At 52.6% G+C, this 20,759-nt stretch overlaps 1 protein-coding gene across 4 annotated transcripts in view; it reads right to left on the bottom strand.

Moving 5' to 3' along the window:
• Window positions 1–940: 940 nt before the first annotated feature.
• The window catches only part of C6H10orf71 (chromosome 6 C10orf71 homolog), a 30,891-nt gene continuing 11,072 nt past the window's right edge, over window positions 941–20,759 (bottom strand). For all 4 annotated transcript variants that reach the window (XM_019807869.2, XM_019807872.2, XM_019807871.2 and 1 more), the window contains 3 exons: window positions 11,982–12,084; window positions 11,146–11,310; window positions 941–6,779 (listed from right to left, as the gene is read on the bottom strand). In XM_019807869.2, coding sequence (XP_019663428.1) covers window positions 2,417–6,637 — 4,221 coding nt within the window. In that variant the 5' untranslated portion in view covers window positions 6,638–6,779; window positions 11,146–11,310; window positions 11,982–12,084 and the 3' untranslated portion in view covers window positions 941–2,416. The remainder of the gene's footprint in view (window positions 6,780–11,145; window positions 11,311–11,981; window positions 12,085–20,759) is intronic.

The raw sequence follows: 20,759 nt of genomic DNA, 5'->3' as shown, positions 1-20,759 counted from the left end.
TGTGGAGACCAGATCTAATTATCATGGTTTATCTTTAGTGCCCAGTAAAGTGCCTGGCACAGAATGGGAACTCTGAAAATGTTTGTAATAAGAGAGAGGAAAATAGAAAGAGAGATAGGGAAAAGGAGAGAAAGAGAGGAAGAGAGGGAAAGAGAGAGGAAGGGAGGAAGGAAAGAGGTGCACGTTATTTGCAAATGAGCTGGTCTTCATTGATTTTGTCCCCCGGAAGCATTACCTGCCTCCTAGGAACATAGGCACCTTGCTGTAAGTGATGGAGGCCTTCCTTGGTCAGGAAGGCTGACCTGCTGGGGAACCAGGTGTCCCGGGAGTCCCTGCTCTCCGAGTGGATGTTGCATGCTGCCAGATGCCCTGTTCCTGTTGTGCATTTACAAGGAAGGTGACCTTGATCTCCAAATATCTACCTTGATGCTTTTAGCTCGATCAATAGCTCTGCTTATATTGTTTCTAAGACAGAAGATGACTGCTTCCCCACATACAAGCTCCCCTAAGGAAAGTATATTATTCCTTGTGGCGACATCGTTATTATTACTATGGTTGTTGTTGGTTTTTTTAACCCAGGGTTTCTATTTTTGTTAGGCAGTTCTTTTCCTGGGCCCTGAGAATTTTAAATGAGCTATCACCTTTCCTATCTGAGTAAGATGAAAGTAAGGTGAGAGGATGCTTAGCCACAGAGGCAGAGCCAAGATCACAGATCGTCCTTCTCACTGGCACCCCAATGCGTGCCTTGTGGGAACCAGACTCCTCGGACGGCAGCCGGTCTACGTTCCTGGCTCATCGTCTGGTTGTCTCACCATGGCATTGAGCCAGGGGATTTGTGAAGTATTTTCACAGTGAAATTAAGGTGTGGCTGTACTTGTTGGGAAAACAAACAGGTAGAAAATCCTGAACCCAAATCATGACCAAGAATAAGTTAGAGCCCTTGTATTGGTGCGAGTCTGGGACTTGGTGAGTTCTGGGCCTTCCCATCTTTCCAGCCTGGAAACAGCATCTTTGCCAAAGGAACAAGGATGATGCAGTTTGTGGGGTCCCTGGGGACGGACGTGGGCAGCACAGTCCCAACAGCTGCATCGACAGCTGCCCTTTCTAAGCAAGGAGGGAGACGTGTTTGGCCCTGCCTTTCCCATAGCACAAGAATGACGTTGCTTCAGCGGATGCCCTGGGTGGAAGCCCATGAAACCAGCCTGCTTTCCTTCCTCGCACAGTTGCCCACAGTGGGCATGCGCTTGCAGACTCCTCTGTTCTCAGACGTGCAGAGATGCTTATTGCCTTTTGCTCCCTTGACCTGAATCAGATACTTTCCTCCATATCCCCAAAGGCCTGGAAGTTGGGAAAATACAATTTCCTTTCGAGCACAGGGCATAGGCTAACCGTTACGAAATTGGGACACCTGGGGCCTGATTCAGTTCCCTGGGCCAGCCGTGATGGTGAGCTTGGCTCTCCCTCCTCTTTGTCCTCTGACACAAAGGGAGAGCCCGGGCCCGCCAAGGTAGGGACAGTGCTGAGGGCTCCAGAAGGAGCACCAGGACGGCAGCAGGGGCCGAGACTGCCCTGTTCAGAGTGATGGCCCTGTGTGGCCGGCAGCGATGGAAGGCCTGGACAGCACAAGGCACTTACTCACCAGTCCAGACCTGCCACTGCCCACAGATGGAAGACCAGTCCAGGACAGAACCACATCTGCAGGCTTGTTTCACTTTTAGAAAGGTAGCCTTTTCTTTATCAGAAAATAGCCCTCAGAGGAGAGCTTCCTCAGTAAAGAAAACCCATTCTATCCAAATAAACATTTCTGCAGGGTTGCCTTTGGGGCAGTCCTTAGCCATTTCTGCCCGCAGTGAGCTGGAAAAGGTTGTTGCGTGGGAGTGAGGGTAGAGATGCTTCTCTGTGCCATGCTGGACATGGAGGGGCTGGGCCGGGTGGTCTCCTCACCGGGCAGGGCTGGGCTCAATGCAGTGCAGCGTTTCTGGGGGCTTGGGAGTTTGCTCACTGCGTGAGCCGGCCCTTGAGAAGAAGTAGGTGGGGTGCCCGAGCAGAGTGGCCATTAGGAATCAGGCTAGACTCCCCTCACTGGCATGGCCAGAGGAGGACAGGGTGAGGACAGGAGGGAGGGGAGAAGGAAGGGGGAAGGGGAGAAGATCCAGGATCCGGGAAGGGGCTTGAGAGGGACCTGATCATGCAAACAGCACCCTCCCAAGCAGGAAAGCCCCAGGAAGCCCTTCAGGTGGGGTTTTCTCAGAATCCCCACTTCCTTTGATACTTTAGGGATCCCACATGGCTAAGTATGTGTTGATGTCTGTGTGTGTGTGTGTGTGTGTGTGTGTGTGTAAGTGATTGATTGTTCTGGGGAAAGGGGAAGTAAGTTCTTCTTGGTTTATTTGAGGGGGGTTGTCTGCTGTAATTCTCAAGAAATGCCTTCTGTGGCAAAGTCCTCTAGGTCGTTGGTGGAGATGATGCCCAGGCGTGGAGCGTCTCCCCCCTCCTCCCCTGGGCACCGGGGAGATGGCGCCTGTCTGCCGGCCTCAGGGGCCCTCTGGGAGCCAGGGCCAGCCACCTCAGGGGTGTGCGGGGCCTGCCTGAAGAAGGTGGGGGCGGGGAGCTGAGAGGAGCATCGCAGCGGTATCAAGGGCAGGGGCCGGAAGTGGGGGTACAGCATGTAGGGAGAATCAGGTGTGTTTGGTGGGGGCGGGTCGGGGGAACCCCCCTCAGAGGATGGGATGGGGACCTTGACATATTTGCCCGTCTCTGGGTCGTAGAAGGTCTTGATTTTCACCTGGAGTGGTAGATCGAAGACGAAGTACTCTCCAGATTGGGGGTCTTGGAGGACCTTCTGGGTGGCAGGGTAAGGGGCCGGAGGCATAAGGGACTGGGATCCCCCGGGCTGCCTCCTGAGTGGCTCGGAGAAGGCAGACACTGAGTGGCGGTGGACGGGAGGGGGCAGGGAACGGACCTCGGGGAACCTGGGTCGGGGCCTCTCTCCAGGGGATGGTGGCCTACGCTCCCAGTCCTCCAGGACGGGCTTTTCTTCTGCGGGTTCATTATGCCTTTCTTGGAGTTGGTCGGTCTTTCTTCTCTTGCTTGCCAGCTTTTTCGCCCGCCGTAGGGCCTTCTCTGTTTTGGGTGGGACCGCCGGGGGCTTGCCGGCCGCCCTCTCCAGCTGAGCAGAAGCCTCTGTCTTCTCTGGGAGGTCTGCTGAGCTGGTGGCCATGTCCAGCACCGACCCTCTTGGAGAAAGTGTCCTGAGGTCTTCTGCGGATGGCTCAAGTTGGGGGTCTGAGCCAGCCTCCCATGTGAGGGCGTGTGTCAGGTCCTCCCTACGGGCGACCCTGGCCGGGTAGCGGCTGGCCCAGGGGCTGGGGTGAGGAGGCTCCCCTAGCAGCAGGCCCGGCTCCGGGGGGGCCTGGGAAGCATCATCCCAAATGCTGCTGGTCGCAGGGGAGCACGCGCTGCTCTCGTCCAGGGAGCTGGCATTGGGGGAAATAGCCATCTCGCCAGGGACCAGTCTTCTCCCTGGGGGCCCTGCTCTGGGTGTAGACAGTAAGTGACTTTTGAAATCTCGTGTGTGCTCCTCCCAACACGTTCCCAGCTGCCGTGGGGATGGCTGGTCTTCTGGGTCGCCTTGGGGCAAAGTGATGGTGGGGATGCACCTTGGAGCAGCCAGCTTCCCCTGGTCCGTGGAACTGTTCTTGCCTTCATTTGCCCCAACGTGAAGTGCAGCCTGTGGGTGTGGCTTCGGCCCTTCGCTCTCTCTCATGAGTGGAGGAGATGGGGCGTGTCTTGTTGGGACTGGCTGGGAAGTCTCCATCCGGGCCATGCCGGGCACCTGCCTGTGGTCCTCCGTGCCCTCCCAGGCTGTGTGCTTCCAGTGTGTGTCCTGCGTGCTGGCAGGGGTCGGGGTGTTGGCCATTTCCTGGCTCTCGGGGCCACCAAGACCAGCCTCTTCTCCCCAGCCTAGCTTTGGCAAGTTGTCCTCTCTGTGGCTGCCACTTAGAGGGTCCTCCGATGACATGGTCCTCAGGAGGGGCAGCATGATGGGTTTTATCACGGGGGTGGCCCTGAGGGTGTTGTCTTTAATTGCAAACAGTATGTGCTTGTTTGAAGTGGAAGACGGTGAGGGGGTAAGGTCTTTGGTTGTATCCTTACTTCCCCCCATCCAAGTGCCTCTGAAGTTAGCTTCCTCTCTCGATGCCTTCCTGGGTCTACATCCAGACAAACCTTCCCCTTCTCCTTGCAACGATTCCTCCTTGCTGCGCTCCTGCACGCACGTGGGCCCATTACTCAGGGCACAGTGCTCTAGCTCTTCTTTCCCCGCCACTTTCTCCTTCTTGTCCTTCTGACTGTCTCCTGCACTTCCATCTTTCCTCCTGTCTTCCTGCTGGCTCTCGGTAAACCACATTTTCTGCTGATCCTCAAATGAGGCAAAGGACTGATCTGAAGAGCTGGTGCTGAATTTGGCCTTACTTTTGAAGGCTGGCATGAAATCAGATTGGCTGTCACTGTAAAACACGTCTTCTTCCTCGGGAGAGAGGGGCCCTGGTGAGAATTTCTGGTTGAAGCTTGGATTCTGAAGTCCTGCTTCTCTCTCAGGTTCTGTGTCTTGAGACACGGATCTCAAGAACCCCTTCTCGAGGCTGGAGGTCTTTGGTTTCTCTGCAGCCTTCTCTGCCTCAGGCTCTCTGCTGCAAAGTGTCAGGGACAGGTGCTTCCTGAGGCAGTGTTCCCCGGCGTCTGGACCCTTGCCCGACCTGGTGGTGCCCATCTCCGGGTCTCCATCATCCTTCTCGTAGCTGTTTCTGTCAGCTCCCTCCCCATTGATGCAGAAGGGGGCTTGGGTGGTAGCTGGAGGTGAGCTAAGAGTTAGACAGTTGTCTGCATTGTCTGCACCAGGGTCAGGTTTAGGGTCCTGGCTACTGACGTGTGACCCAGAAGGGCCTTCAGCTGGTCTTTCCTTAGAAAGCTCGTTGGGAGGGCTCTCCTCCAGCCCATTGGGAAGGACGGCGCCATTGCTCACAGATTCTTGCTTGCTTCTGGTTTTCTCCTCAAGGCCTCTCAAGAGAGGTGAGGGGCTGTACGTGCTCTTCACACGCTTCCGCACATCCTTAAGGTTGAACAGCAGGCTGGGGGCTTTGGATTTGTAGCTGTCCTGAGACTGACCTTCAGTGGGCTCCTTCTCTTGGTACCCATTTAGCTGTCCTGGGGGTGATGGGGTTATCTCCACCGGCTGACTGTCGGATGGATCCATGACATGCTTGGTGGGTATGACGGGGGTCAGAAGCTTACTGATGTTAAAAGGAGGACTGTAATGCTCGTTGGGATCCATGGGCAGGTCAAGAGCCTCATTTTCTGGAAATTGTCCCTGGGGATTGTGCTTTGTATACAAGGCTGGACCTCTTCTGGTGGCCTGCTTCTTCTCTTCCGAAGCATCTGGTAGACTTTCTTTCCTTCCTTTGCCAGGCTTTGGTTTCCGCCATGGGGCCTGGGTAGTCTTCACCTGAGGGTCAGGCTGTGAGCCAGAAGCTTTTCCCTCCACAGTGAACGCTTGGGCTCCAGGATCCCTAGCTCCCCAGGGTCCAGATGCGGTGAGAGCCCCTGCTGCCAGCCTGTTCTCCTCCTGGCTGCAGGTGGCCCGGGCTTGGCAGGGGGAGACTCTGTGCTCAGGGGCTGGGGGCTCTCTTAACAAGGGCGCATCCTCGTAAAGCTTGGGAGCTTTGCTTTCTGGGACAGTGTCAGTGGCCTCCTTTCTCTCGGTCAGCCTCGGCTGGTGGGCGTTCCACGACTCAAAGGCACTGTTTTCACTATGAAGAAAGGTCCCTTTGCGGGGCCACTCGTTACCTCTTCCAGGCTCCCCCTTGGCTTGGTTGTGGGGTGGGGAGGGGAACTTGGACTCATACGAGTTGGCCACGTCTTTGGGTGTTGGGAGGAAGCTGCTGGAGCCATGACTGGCCATTTCGGGATTTTTTGGGGACTCCTGCCCTCTGGGCTTCCTGCCAGGCTGGTGGCTATTCTGATGGGCACCAGAGACTTCTGCGGGCACCCTCCTGACAGTCAGAAAGGCAGAATCAAAGCAGAAGTTGACACCACTTTCTGGAAGAGGAGCAAATTTGGGGGGATTCTTGAGAGCCGGGGGCTTACTGGTAGGAGGCCTGCTGTCACCACGTTGGCTTTCAGTCCTGTCAAAAGATTTAATTAGTGATGACACTTTCGAAGCAGGCTTGCTGCTGCTCCTTAGGCCATAAATGGGCACCTCCAGCCTCCTCTGGGCTGGGGTCAATGGGGGGCTGCTCTTGGGATACTTTTCTTCCCCTTGAACATACTTGGGCAGCTGCTGGAACGTGGCCGCCCAGCCTGCATGCTCGGTGCCTTGTGACGGTAACTGGCTCCAAATGCCACTTTTCCTGTGGGTGTGGCTCACCGTTCCCTGGTGAAAATTCGCAAACCCCTGGCGGGTGATATCTGGGGACAGGGTCAGGTCAGAGTCATTGAAGGATGTGTCCTCTGAGATGCACAAGCTACGGAACGCCCGGTCCGTGAGGCTGCTCACCTCCCTGTCGGCATCGTCTGGCATGCTGCCGATGCTCGAGGAGTCGCTGAAGCCGTCTGTGCACTTCCTGCCCCCCTGCATCATCCGCCGGCTGGGAGGGCTGCCCCTGGTCCACCAGTGGGGGCCTCTGTGGGACGATTCTGGAAGAGCAGCCCTCTTCCTGCCAAACTAGAGCTTCCTGTGGACCAGATGCAGTTGCAAAGTGGGATTTTTTTTGTTGTTTTCTCTGCAAAAGAAAGACGTGCAGGGTATGAACAGGATATCCAACTTAGTGGCTCCATAGGAGACTGGTCCAGATGGGTAATCGTGCCCATGATGGTTAATTTCATGTGTCAACCTGGCTGGGCCCTAGTGGCCAGTTTTTGGTCAAACATGTCTAGATGTGGCTATGAAAGTATTTTTTAGATGTAATTAACATTTAAATCAATGGGCTTTGAGTAAAAAAGATTACCCATCCTCCACAATGTGGGTGGGCTGCATCTCAGAGCCTGAGCTCCCTGGGGGAAGGGAGAATTCTGCCCCAGGTACCTGGATGGGAGCTGCAACACCAGCTCCCCCCCGGGCGTCCAGTATGTTCTGCAGATGTCGGACCCGCCAGCCTCCATAACTCCACAAGCCAGTTCCTTAAGATACATCTCTTTCTATATCTACACACCCTATCGGTTCTGCTCCCCTGGAGAACCCTGCCTGACACCGTGCCTACGGTCCAGATGTGCCGTTTTTGCAGAGAGATCTCCCCTGACATTTCAGGGGTGCCCCCCCACTTTCTCTCACAGTCCCTGGTTTATTTTCTTTGTGGTATTGAGCACACCCTACAATTAGGTTGACTTCTTTGTTGCCTATCCCATCATGAGACCGAAAGAGCCAGGAGCTCAGGGGCCACTAGGCTGCCTGTCTGCTGCTTGAGCTTGTCCCAGAGCCACCCAAGAAGGCACAGTCCCCAAGAGCCTGTAGCACCTGGGCTCCTTAACTCTCTGAATTGCCCTTGAGTGTGACCAGTGGGAGATGCTAGGCGGAGCATGGAGGGAGCCAGAATCCCTGGCATTTCTCCCCCATCCTGCTCCTGGCTGTGGTGTGGGGTCTCGGCAATGCTGCAGTCCTCTCTACCTATGGCCCCTCCCCTGGGCTCGGACTTTTACTGCTCCCCTTGCCCCCTGGGGCTGTGGTGGCTCCCACTCTTCCTGAGTGGCTCTACTTGCTGGGGTCTCCCTAATGCTTGTACCTCTGTTATGGTCCCTTCATTCGATTTTCTTCTTCTTTTTTATAATTGTAGTGAAATTGACATGAAATAAAATTTACCAACTTAACCATATAAGTGCACAACGCAGAAGTGTTAAGTACGTTCACATTGGTGCCGCCATCACCACCATCTCTCTTCAGAACTCTTAGAGCTTCCCAAACTGAAACCTTGTACCCGTTAGATATCAACTCCACTCCACTCACCCTCCACCCTGCCGACCCCAGCTCCAGGCAGCCACTGCCTGCTTTCTGTCTCTATGAACTGGGCTATTCTAGGTCCCTCATACCAGTGGAATCACCCAGTATTTGTCTTGTTGTGACTGGCTGGTTCACTCAGCATGTCCTCAAGGATCATCCACTTCCATCCAATTTCCTTCCTTTTTAATGCTGACTAATATTCCATCGTATGTTTATTCTGCATTTTGTTTCTCCATTTGTCTGTCAGTGAACATTTAAGTGGCTTCTGCTTTTGGCTATTGTGAATAATGCTGCTATGAACATGGGTGTACAGATATGCGTTCAAGATTCTGTGTCCCCAATTCTTTTGGGCACATACCTAGAGGGAGAATTGCTGGATCCCATGATAATTCCGTGTTAAAATTTTTGGGGAAACGCCATACTGTTTTTCACAGTGGTTGTATCATTTTACATTCCCACCATCAGTGCATGGGGTTCGTCTCTCCACATCCTTGCCGGCACTTGTTATTTTATGTTTAAAAAGAATTTTTTTTAAAGTAGTAAGGAGGGCACGTATTGCATGGTGCACTGGGTGTTATATGCAACTCATGAATCATCGAACTTTACATCAAAAACCAGAGATGTACTGTATGGTGACTAACATAATATAATAAAAATATTATTATGAAAAAAAAAGTAGCCATCCTAACGGGCGTGAGGAGGTACATTGCATTTCCTTCTGTCCTGTCTGAGGATGCTGCGTCCACTGGGACCCTGACCACTACTGCTGGGTTACATACTTCCACTGCCTGGAACAGGCCTGGCCCAGACAGAGGATAGGTCAACGAGTACATGAAAAGTTAGATAAAATAGCAACTATAGACCCTAGAGTGGGCCCGAGTGGTGGGCATTTGGGATGGTGAACATCTGGCAGGATGCTCTGAGTCCTCAGCTGACAGAGGACGTTGTCACCTGGTGGCTCTGTTCACAGCAGCAACAGAAGCCGGCAAGGCTGCGTTCTTCCCCCTTGCCTGGCTGGCCAGAGCGATAGCACTGCCAGGGCTCTGGGGGCTGGAAGTTGAAGGTGCTCCCATCAGGGAGGCAGGGCTTGCACATCAGGCGCCCCATGTCCTATCCCGGCCCCGCATGGGGGATAGTGCAGGAGGTGTCTGGCCCCGGTCGGCTGCTGTTGGGCTAACGGCATCGTGTTTGGGTCCCGGAGGCCAGGCTTTTTTGGGGTTTTTTGTTTCCTGTGTCTTGACCGCAGCCCGACGGTGAGTTTCCAGTGCTGACTCATTGGCAGGCCGGCGTGGTTTTATGAATGGGAGGACTGAGCTGCTTGTGTTGGGGAAAGGAGGGGCCCCGAGCTCCAGCGAACTGGATGAGCCGGCTCTGCGAAAGCCTTACTTACATGCTCCTCGGCCCTGCCTTGCACAACAGGGCTGCATCTCCCCAGAGAGCACAGAAGGCCGAGGGCCTCTGCCTCATCTCTCAGAGCCTGCTGGCTGGCCAGCCTCACTCTCTTCCCCACCGGCTTCTCCTTCCGTGTAGCGCGGTTTCGGTCACAGTGATGGAAGCATTCGGATGTCAGGGGACGTTTCGGCAGTTCTCATCACAGGAACAACCCCTGTTGTCTCCGCTTCCGTGGTGCTGTTTCTTCCTGCTTCGAATGCGGACACAAAGCCTGAGACCGAGTGTGTTTGTTTGCTAGGGGCTAACGGAGCACCACACAGTGCTGGCTTACACAACAGAAATTTAGTATCTCACGTTCTGGAGGCTGGAAGTCCCAAATCGGGTGTCAGAGGGGTTAGTTCCTTCTTTGGGCTGTGAGGGAAGGGTCTGCTCCAGGCCATTCTCCTTGGCTGGTAGATGGTCACCTTCTCCTGTGTCTTCATATTGTCTCTCCTGCATCGGTGCCTCTGTGTCCAAATTTCCCCTTTTTATAAGACCACCAGTCCTATTGGATTAGAGCCCACCCTAATGATCTCATCTTAACTGATTACATCTGCAACGACCCTATTTCCAAATAAAATCACATTCTGAGGTCCCCGGGGGTTAGGACTTCAACACACGAAAATTTGGGGGATGACACTCAACTCGTAACAAAAAGGCATTCACTTTGCAATCTTAAGGAACAAGCAATGACAATTAGAAGCCAGTTTGCTGAGGATGGCCTGGTGGGCGGAACAGCCCTGGGTCCTTGATGACATTGCTGAGCTGTGAGTCTGAGCCTGAATTACCTGTCCTGGAATTTGTGTTATTGGGGTGGGGTTGGGGACCTTCGTGACTTCAGCCACGGTGAGTCAAGTTTTCTGTATCTTGAGGTCCTGCTGATACAGTCAGGGAGGCTTCTGGTGTCCTGAATGTTGGGGTCTTGATCTAGGCAATGGTTGTACTTGGTAATGGTAATACTGGGGTTTCTATACTTCCACATTTAGATGAAAATAGAATAGTTGGAGATTTAAATTTAGAATCTTAGAGTTAAGTAAACGACCCTCCCACTATTAGCAGATACTTGTAATTTTTTTGAACACTCAGCTTTGAACACTTGATAACTTCGGGGCAATATCTTCTCCCTCTGTATTTAGTCTTGGTGGGACTGAAAGTCAAGGTGCCTGCCGAAACCTCCCTGGCCAAGTGCAGATGTGAGACCCAGGCCAGGCCCTTTGTACTGTTTCTTCTGGAGTGACGCTGGTTTGTTCTTTCCAGTGGCAGGTTGTCTGCTCACCCTTTCCCACCCTGGAACTTCAGCCTTCACTTTGAGTCTGCAAGGGCTCCAATTTCCTTTTAATACTTACCTATTTCAGTTGCATTGTCCAGTTTCTGTCTCTTTTGTGCATGGCCAAAAAGTTCTAACGGTCCTGAGGTTTGTGTCATAATTCCCAACAGTAATACAAGATGTTCACTGATATTGGAGTATTCAGAAAATAGAGTAGTCCCCCCTTATGCATGGGGGATATGTTCCAAGACCCCTAGTGGATGGCTGAAACCATGGATGGTAGTATTGAATCCTATATATACTATGCTTTACCCATGATACAGTTTAATTTACAAATTAGATACAGTAAGAGATTACCAATACCCAACAGTAAATAGAACAACTATCACAGTACATTATAATAAAAGTTACGTGAATGTGGTCTCTCTCTCTCAAAATCTTACTGTACTGTACTCACCCTTCTTGTGATGACGTGAGATGATAAAATGTCTACGTGATGAGGTGACGTAGGATAGGTGACGTGGGCACTGTGACGTAGGGTTAGGCTACTGTTGACTTCTGACCACACGTCAGAGGGAGGATCATGTGCTTCGGGACTGTGGTTGACCGTTGCTAAATGAAACTGCAAAAAGAAAAACCACAGATAAGAGGGAACTCCTGTAACCACATTTCTTCTGCCTCAGGAAAGAGACTTTTTTTTTTTTTTAAGATTTTATTTATTTATTCGACAGAGATAGAGACAGCCAGCGAGAGAGGGAACACAAGCAGGGGGAGTGGGAGAGGAAGAAGCAGGCTCCCAGCGGAGGAGCCTGATGTGGGACTCGATCCCATAATGCTGGGATCACGCCCTGAGCCGAAGGCAGACGCTTAACGACTGCGCCACCCAGGCGCCCCAGAAAAGAGACTTTTATTTAGATAGTTTCTTCAATTCTTTTTTTTTTTTAATATTTTATTTATTTATGACAGAGAGAGAGAGACAGCCAGTGAGAGAGAGAACACAAGCAGGGGGAGTGGGAGAGGAAGAAGCAGGCTCCTAGTGGAGCAGGGAGCCCAATGCTGGGCTCGACCCCAGGACCCTGGGATCACGCCCTGAGCCGAAGGCAGACGCTTAAGGACTGAGCCACCCAGGCGCCCCAGCTTCTTTGATTCTGATTTGATTTTCCTGGGATCGGATGGGACAGTCACAGAGTTGGCTCCACACACCAGGTCCCATCCCCAGTCTCCCAATGCCCAGTGGAGCCCTTCAGCACAGTAGCTGACAAAGGAAGGTGTTTCCTTGGATTGCTTCCATACCTGTTACAGCAGTGGGGGCTGCAGGTGCCTGCCTCGCTGGGTTGTAGGGCCTGTAGTTTTACAACTTCTTCTCATGCTTACATTTGCTATCATCACTGCCCATCTGGAAAGAAGAAGAAAAATATCAGTGGACCTCACTGACCGACTGGTCAAGTACGCATCAGAAGCAAAAGATGTTTTTAAATGTCAGTCATACAGTTGGCTTTCAAATATATTCTTTTAAAATCCACACTCGAACTCAACAAAATTCCAGACATGGGCATTTTTGGTGAAAACCAATATAGAACCAATATCGATCCCTTCCAATATTCATTAATTCATCTCTGGTTCAAGAAATCTTAAGGAACCTATATTAAACCTTTGGGATTTCTAATATGGTTGGCCTAGTTGTGAATTAGTTTTTGCTAGTCAAGTCTGACCAAAGGCCTTTCCCACACGGATTAATAACTAAGGTTTTGCAGTAAAGAGAACGGGAGTGGCAGAACTTGAATCCACTCAGCAAGCGGCAGCACGGTGTTCGATTTATTGTTGGCAGGAAGCTTGAGTCTCTATTTTGACATCTAAAAGAACCAAAAAGCTGCCCAGGAGAATTTTAAGAGTACTCAGAATGAATTGTAAACTAATTAAAATAAATCCATTATGCAGATTTTAAATGCAGACCATTGGGGCTTCCCCAAGACCTTCCTCATCTCACGGCTCCTGGATATTAATCTAGTCCATGGTGGTTTATTAATAATCTGAATAATCATACTAACTCAGGTTTGTGGAGTTCATTTCTTTGGAGGCTCACAGAGGGCTTTGTGTCTACCACCTTTGGGCTCGTCCCTGACTCCCAGGCTGTCCCTTGTCCTCACACCACCCTGGGTTTCCCTTTTCCATAGCTCATGCTCTATTGTCGCAGGTCGCATATCAAAATCCGTATGTCTTGGGAATTGATGGTTGCTTCATTTTCTCCTCAACTGGAAAGAAAATTCCTTGACCGAAAAAAGAAGTCTGACTTGCCTTTGTGGAGTCAGCTCGTCAACACAGACACCGAATAAATGTGGGAATGCTCTGAATTGGGTATCTTTATGCTCAATTTTTCTGGAGGGCAAACTGAGGCAGAGAAAAGAAGGTGTGAGACTGAAGGAGAAATTCTGTTGAGAAGAACCACTGACTTTGAGTATCAAGCCATCTGAGAAATTCAGACTGATCCTTTTGTGTCACTAGATAGCGGGGCCCCTTCCCCTGCCTGCTGCTCCACGGAGAGAAAGCTCGGGGCTAAGGATGAAATCAATCCGAGCTGCACGTGGCGGAGACATGGGTGTAGAAGGACGTGGTGGCGTGTAGCTTGTGAACAGTTAGAGAAACGATCACTCTGTGCTTGGATTCACGGGCTCACTGTCATTGCCGCTGAAACACACTTTTTGGAGGCCAGCGCAGATCTGTGCTGCACTGCTCTGGGCAACTCCCTCGGGCTATTCCTTTTCGTTCAGCACTGCACTCAGAACAGCTTGTAAGACTCAAATGGTTCATGTCAGGCTCTTGCTTAGAATCCCCCAATGGCTTCCCACTTGTGAAGAATGAAAATCAACCTCCTTAACAAAGAGCCTTCCTTTCCATCTTCCCCTTGGACCATCTTCCCTCTCATGGTTGGCTTTCCAGAGCGGGCCTCAGAGCCTTTGCACACATTGTTCCCTCTGCCTGGGATTCTGTACTTTCCCCTTTCCCCTATTACCTGCTTAACTCCTACCTATGCTTCAGAACCCAGTTCACATGACCCTTCAATAAGGCCATTTCTTCAGGCTACTCTAAGTCTCCCTGTTATACGCTTTCTTAGCTGGTTCCAGCCACTCCTTTGCAGTACTTGTTATCATTGTACTTCAGTGGTTAACTGGGTGATTGTTGTTTAATATTTGTCTTTCCTGGTAACCTGGGTGCCTCACGGTGGCTGTGTCCACGTCCGCCTGCTCTCCAGGCTCTTCTCAGAGAGCAGAGTGCACAGCACAAGAAAAGTCTGGTAAATGAGGAGGCAAATCATTCCACCTCTGTCCTATTACTAACACTATTGACTGGCTTAGCAGGACCTATTTTATTGAAAGTCAATTATAATTGGATAATTCCGGAATTATCACAAATTTCACATTTGTGAATTTGGATTCAAGTGCATTTAACTTACGTTTTGATTCCAACACTAAAATATATAGAATCTGCCTGTGGTACGAGATGGAAGCAGGTGGAACAAATCAGAGACGGCTCCCAGGCTGGCACGGTGGAAGGCATTCGTTTGTACCATGGCATAGGCCGTTTAAGTTAGGATCCAGTTTCAGGGTTGTCAGGGAGGAATAGAGAGCAACTTCATGACTTCTCCATTTTCCTGTTTGGTTTTCGAATTGCGCTCAGGGCTCCAGTTGGGGGATGCCCTGACTCCCTGTGGAGGGCCAGCATCCAGCAAGTATTTGCTGGGCACAGTAACCGGGGTGTTGTTTACAGCCACATTGCTGAAGCCGTGAACCGGTACGTTATCTAGATTATGGGTGTCAGCAGATGACACGTTGGCATCTGCCCTGCGTGGTACAGGCCACCCTGGAGGACACACACAGCTCTCTGTTACCGGGTCCTCCAGCACTGCATGCACTGAGGCTAGGTGCTGGCCAAGCTCGCATCAGGTAGAGCGGCTTCTGCAAAGCAGCGGAACGCAGGGGTTAGTGGGCTGGACTTTCCAGTTCAGCCATTGGGGAGGGCTAAAGGGTCTGGTGACACACTCATCTTCAAGAGTTGCTTGGAAGGGGGGCTGGGGTCGTGTACGCACCCGTGGCCTTAAGACTGGGAGAACGACACTTGAGGATGTACTTTGTCTTTCCTTATTGCCCGGGTCATCTTTTTTTTTTTTTTTTTTAAGATTTTATGTATTTATTTGAGAGAGAGAGAGCATGAGCGGAGGCAGGGGTGGGGAGGGACAAGCAGACTCCCTGCTGAGCAGGGAGCTCAATGCAGGACTTGAACCCAGGACCCCAAGATCATGACTGGAGCCGAAGGCGGATGCTTAACCGACTGAGCCACCCAGGCGCCCCAGCCAGAGTCATCTTTTGAATCAGAATATATCAAACAAACCACGTGGCAGTATGCATCGTCGCGGAGCAGCTTTTTCTCCCACTGAGCAACAAAATGTCTTTTGCACAGTCATCACTAAATTCGAACTCTTCTGAAATGTTTTCCCACATGATGCTTTTCCTGTGTCACGCTGCAGGATGCTGTGGGACTATCGTGGCCTGGAATACGCTGCTCTTTGCAGATACAATTTTCTCTCTCTCCTGGTCCCTTACAAATGCCTCTGCGTGACCCTCGCGCAGCCCCAGCTCTGCCCATGCCCCCTCCCTCCAGGCCCATGGAGCACTGGAGAAGGAAGGAGCTGCAGGCCCAGGAGGGTCCGGGCTTGGCTCCTGGGAGGGCTACCCTCGCTGCCTGCCTGGTCTCTTTCTTCCCCGGGCCACCGACTGCAGACTGCTTATCCTCGGCTAGCCTCTCCTTGTAGGCTCTTTTTTTAAACCACTGGCACGGCTTCATTCCACTTTATCTGCTGTAAATCCCATCTTTCCAACAAGGCTTTGGGCTCCTTGGAGTGAGAGCCCCGGACCTGGGTCGTCTGGGACTGGCAGGCTTGCTGGTGCGTGGTGGTCACTCCGCTGTTGGCAGCCCCTGCTGCCGAGGGCGCTTCCTGGCCCGCGAGGCTGTCCTGACGGAGCTTCGCTGCGAGGCTATGGTGTGACGTGGGATGGCTGAAAGCTCTGCCCCCCATGTTCTTGCCTGCCTCGGGGCTCCTGGCGGGAGCCGGCCCAGGCCCGAGAGGGCATGCAGCCCGACTTGGGCTGGTCTGTCCCTGGCATTGAGGACACAAGTGGCTGGAGGAGGGGACTCATATCCACCACCGTCTACAGGCCCTTCTCCAGATGCTCCACGTACAGCAACTCATCCAAGCCGCACAGCTGAACAAGTGTGACGGGCCTCCCTCTCGGAGGCCCCAGCCCCGGCACCATGAGGGCCTGTGTGGCCCTATCAGCTTCCTTTCTGGGATGAGACAGCGGACGCTCAGACAGGTGAAGCGAACATTCCGTGTCACACCACTAGTGAGTGACCGAGCTGGGCTTGGGACCCAGGCCTGTGTGGTCCTGGAGTCGGTCCCCTCCCTAGTGGGCGCCGTTGCTGATTTCTCGGGGCTGGGTTGCCAAATTGAGCCAACGAAAAATACAGGACATCCAGTGAAATTTGAATTCCAGATAAACAACCAACCGAGTATGAGCGTGTCCCGTGTGATAGTGGGATATACTTCGTATTAGTCAGAGTTCTCCCTAAAATTAATCATCACGGGGCGCCTGGGTGGCACAGCGGTTAAGCATCTGCCTTCGGCTCAGGGCGTGATCCCGGCGTTGTGGGATCGAGCCCCACATCAGGCTCCTCTGCCATGAGCCTGCTGCTTCCTCTCCCATTCCCCCTGCTTGTGTTCCCTCTCTTGCTGGCTGTCTCCATCTCTGTCAAATAAATAAATAAAATCTTAAAAAAAAATAAAATTAATCATCACATACTTACACTAAAAATAGGTAGTCATTTTTTATCTGAAATTCAAATTTCACTGGACATCCTGTTTTTTTAATCTGGCAGCCCGAGGTCCTCACCAACTTTTGGAACCCAAAGCGGATCACCATCAGTGGAGGCCAGCTCAGTGAGTCATGTTGACTCATGTTTCTGTGTCACCCTGCAGTTCGGGACAAGTTTGGCGGCCATTATCTTGTTTGATCCTCAAGATCCCTTTGAGGTGGGGCAAGCAGGCCTTATGGTCACCGTTTTCCAGGTGGAGAAGGAAAGACACAGAGAGGTGCGGGATGTTTTTTGGTGTCACACAGCACGTAGACAAGAGGACGCAGGCCAGGATTCAGCTCAGGCTCACCACTTGGTTACCCTGAGCTTCCTCCGGGAGCATCCCTGACCCTCTGCTTCATGGGGTGAGGAGCACATGGGTGTGTCTTCGGCTCCTGGACTGCAGTTCAAGGGGGGAAGTGAGGTCGAGGATGGAGAAAAGGAGGCTTTTTGTTTCTAATTACCTCCCAGGGATCTGCTCAGCTCCAGTTTCCGTGACAACCGTAAGAATGGAGGTTTGGCTGGTAAGCAGAGGGCCCTCCTGTCGGGGCGGCAGACGGCAGGAAGGTTCGGGGGGCCTCGCAGAGCCGGGCGGGATGCTCTCGAGCTCCTTGGGAGGCCACTTCACTCCCCTCTGGTCCCTGCCCGTCTTTGCACAGGAAGCCATTGGGGTTTGCTTTGCTGCTGGGTTTGACCACTTGCCTGTAGTGTGGTTTTTGAGCCTGAGCTCTTTGGGTGGATTTAATTACCTTAATTGAATGGTGTTTTCACTTCTCAGTAAAGGGGAGGCAGGAAGCTGGTGGAGATGACAGGGGTTGGCTTTATCACACCCTGAAGGCCCAGCAAATTGGAATTGATGCCTCTTGGTCTTTCTGGGTGGTTCTTGGAGCTGTTGAGGTGGGCACGCCTTGAAGAGCAGTTCAGTGTAGGGAATCATGACAGCCCCCTGCCTGTGTGCTGACGGGCCCTGTTCCAGCTCATGAATGCACAGATGTCCCACAGGCAGCCTTCACCAGCCCAGCCCAGGCACGTGCCTTGCTCTGGACGCCTGCCCTGCTGGTCAGTCTTGGGCCAAACTCTGGACCTCTCTGTGCAATTGCCAACAGCCCTCTCACTTGGCAGTTTCAAAGAGAATGTCCTTGTCTACATCCTATATTTTACGAGGCTAACAGTGATGGCAACATTGTTCCTTAGTTGGGGTCCTTTGGCGGGGGAAGCAGATGCATGTCAAGTGTCTACAGTGCGGCAGGCCTCAGACCCACTGCTGTGTGTGCTGCTCTCACTCATTCCTCACGGAAACCCGGCAGGGTAGGCCCGTTTCCCCACCTTACAGAGGTGGGAACTGAGGCTCCACCTGGATTGCCTGCTGGGTCTTGCAGAGTGTTGGCGCTGCGACTGCCGGTCTTCGGCTCCTGGGCCCTGCCTCCCGGCCCCATGACGACTCGTCCTCAGCCATCCCTAGTGTGATGATGGCTCTATCCTTTTAATCCCTTTTAACTCTGGGAAATCAGAAATCTCAAGGTCATTACATTCTACTGGAAGAACACGGGGGCTCTTGTAAGGCCAACCGGAAGGTCTGTCGCGCACTCCTTCACTTGGCGAGCACCCCCAGAGCATTACTGTGCGCCCCCTGTTCCAGGGCTGGAGATGGGGTTGTGGCAGAGCTCACCGGGGCCCTGCCTCGGGGAGCTGCGGTGAGTCACTAAGGGTATTGGGCTGCATTTACCTCCGATTGCCTCCGGTTGGCTTCCAGTGGGCAGTGTCGCCCCCACGGAACACGCAGCTTTGATTTGCACCTGGGTCATCGTGCATCTGCTTGGGCCATTTTGGCTCCACTGGTCTGGAACTTGTGAGCAGGGGTGGAGGATTGGCCTGCATCCTGGTCTGTTTGAATGTCCCCAACCTAGGAACTAAACTGGGAAAGCCACAGGCTCTCAGACTGACCCCTGGACTCCTATGCCCTGGAAGAGGACAAGGCCAGCTTCCACTAGACCCGGGAACACAGTGTGGTTGGCACCGGGGGTCCTGATGGCAGCCCTGGGCGGGCGTGTGTCTGAGTCCTCCCTGAATCACATCACATACAAGGGGCCTCAAAGCCCTGCCCTGTGTAGGAGACCAGGAGTCACAGGGAATGTGGCTGAATGAAGCAGCATGTCTGGGCTGGCTGGGCTCACAGAGCCACTTGTGGGCAGGTGATCGTAGCTACTGTTGGCATTCCGCTACTTTCTCCCTGGAGCTCAGCCCAGCCTGCACCCCCTTCCCTCCTGGATTCCCAGTCTGCTGTGTCTGGATGGGACATTTCCTCGGGAGCCTCTGAGAATGACCCAGGTCTGCAGTGAGAGGTCAGGGAGTCTGGCAGAGGGGAAGGCAAGGCCTGGTCTCACCAAGCTCACCACAAAGGGAGGGTGATGGCCCCTGGCATCACACACCCAGCGGGGGGCCCTGTCGCAGAAGGAGAGGGGAGAAGCAAGATACAGAGGCAAGGGGAGGTACGAGAGAGGTGGAGAGATGGGCTGAGTTCAAAGACTCAGCAAGCTGCCCCTCCCGGCTCCTGTTTCTGTTCGCTGATTGTGTGACTGGGGGCTGAGCAAAGTTTAACAACTGGCTGTCTGGGGCAAAGTTCTTGCCCTGTAGCGCTGGCTGGTTTCAGTGGCTGACGTCCTGCTGCCTGTGGGCCACCGTGTGGTGCAGGGGCTCTGGGAGCCTCTGAATCCTCCAGTGCTTTGATAAGGATCCTGGGGCAGGGGTCTCACTCTGCAAAGGCTCTCCGCAGCACTGTTTCTGACCATCTCTGGTGGCAGGTGTTGTCGGGGATCACTCCCTGGAGCTCCTGGGGGCTGAATGGCCTGGACGCAGCCAGAGCTGTCTTTGGACACTCCTTCCACCAGGTGGGAACTCAGGCCTGGCACCCCGGGCTTCTCGGCCCTGCTCCACCAGATGTTCGCTGCAGAGGCCGAGGGTCCCAGCCTCAGTGGCCAGACCCAACACGAACCCCAAGGGCTGTATCTACTCGCAGGCCAGGCAGCCTTTGGCAGGCAGATACACAGCTCTTTCAGAAACACAGGCATCGCCAAAAGTGTGGGTCCACCTGGGTGTGGGCCAGGACCTGGTGCTCCTCTACATTCACTGGGTATGACCTTGGCTAAATGATGGCAAGTCTGTGAGCCTCAGTTTTCTCATCTGTAAAATGAAGCCAATGCCATGCACCTGTGTATAAAAAACTGGGGTTCTCAACTTGGCACTATTGACTTTGCTGAAGTCCCCTGGGGCAAAATCACCCCTGGTTGAGAACTGCTGTTATGGAATCAAGGAAAAAGCATAGCCCTGCCACTGGAACATCATTCATTCATTCATTCATTCATTCATTCATTCATTCATTCTTCCAGTCAGTCAGTCATCCTTTCCATATTTCCCAAGAACATCTTGCCTTAAATTCTGGAAATGGTAGGAACTGAAATGAGATAGCCATCAAATGGGCAGTTCTAGGCAGTAGAAAGAGCTGGAGCCCCGGGACCAAGTCAGGGTTGTCTTGGGCCAGCCACTTCCCTTCTGCCTTTACCTGTACAATAGAAGCAGGAAAGTACAAGGCGGCTCTGCTCAGCCCTCAGGGCTGCTCCCCACGCTGGAGAGGGCCGTAGGAAGGAATTGTCACGAAGTCAGTGGCAGCCACTGCCTGAGTCTCCAGATGCCTGGAGCCATGTGACTCACCAGCTCGTGGGTCCTCCCCCGGCCAGGGGATGCCGGCACCAGAAGGAGGCCCAGGGAGCCCCGGGCACCACAGACCTGTGTTTCAACATTTGGCCACTGGACACCGAGGGAATTATGTGCATGCCCTTGGCTACAGGTCTCCCAGGAGCGGAAATTTCATCCTTGCTTGTGTTTCCTTCAACAAGCAGTAGGAAATATTCACATCCTGGTACGGAAACTGCTCAGAGACATATACAGTTGACCTTTGAACAACATGGCTTTGGACTGCAAGGGTCCACGTATACCCAGACTTTTCCAATAAATCCAGTCCAGTGCTGTCAATGCACTTCCTTATGAGTTTCTTAACATTTTCTTTCCTCTAGCTTACTTTTTTGTAAGAATGCAGCATATAATACATGTAACATACAAAATATGTGTTCATTGTTTATGTTATCAGTGGGTAAGTTTTGGGGGAGT

The sequence above is a fragment of the Ailuropoda melanoleuca genome, chromosome 6 (genome assembly GCF_002007445.2).
Source record: "Ailuropoda melanoleuca isolate Jingjing chromosome 6, ASM200744v2, whole genome shotgun sequence".
In the NCBI taxonomy this organism is placed as follows: domain Eukaryota; kingdom Metazoa; phylum Chordata; class Mammalia; order Carnivora; family Ursidae; genus Ailuropoda; species Ailuropoda melanoleuca.
This window is presented reverse-complemented; position numbering and strand designations above follow the sequence as displayed.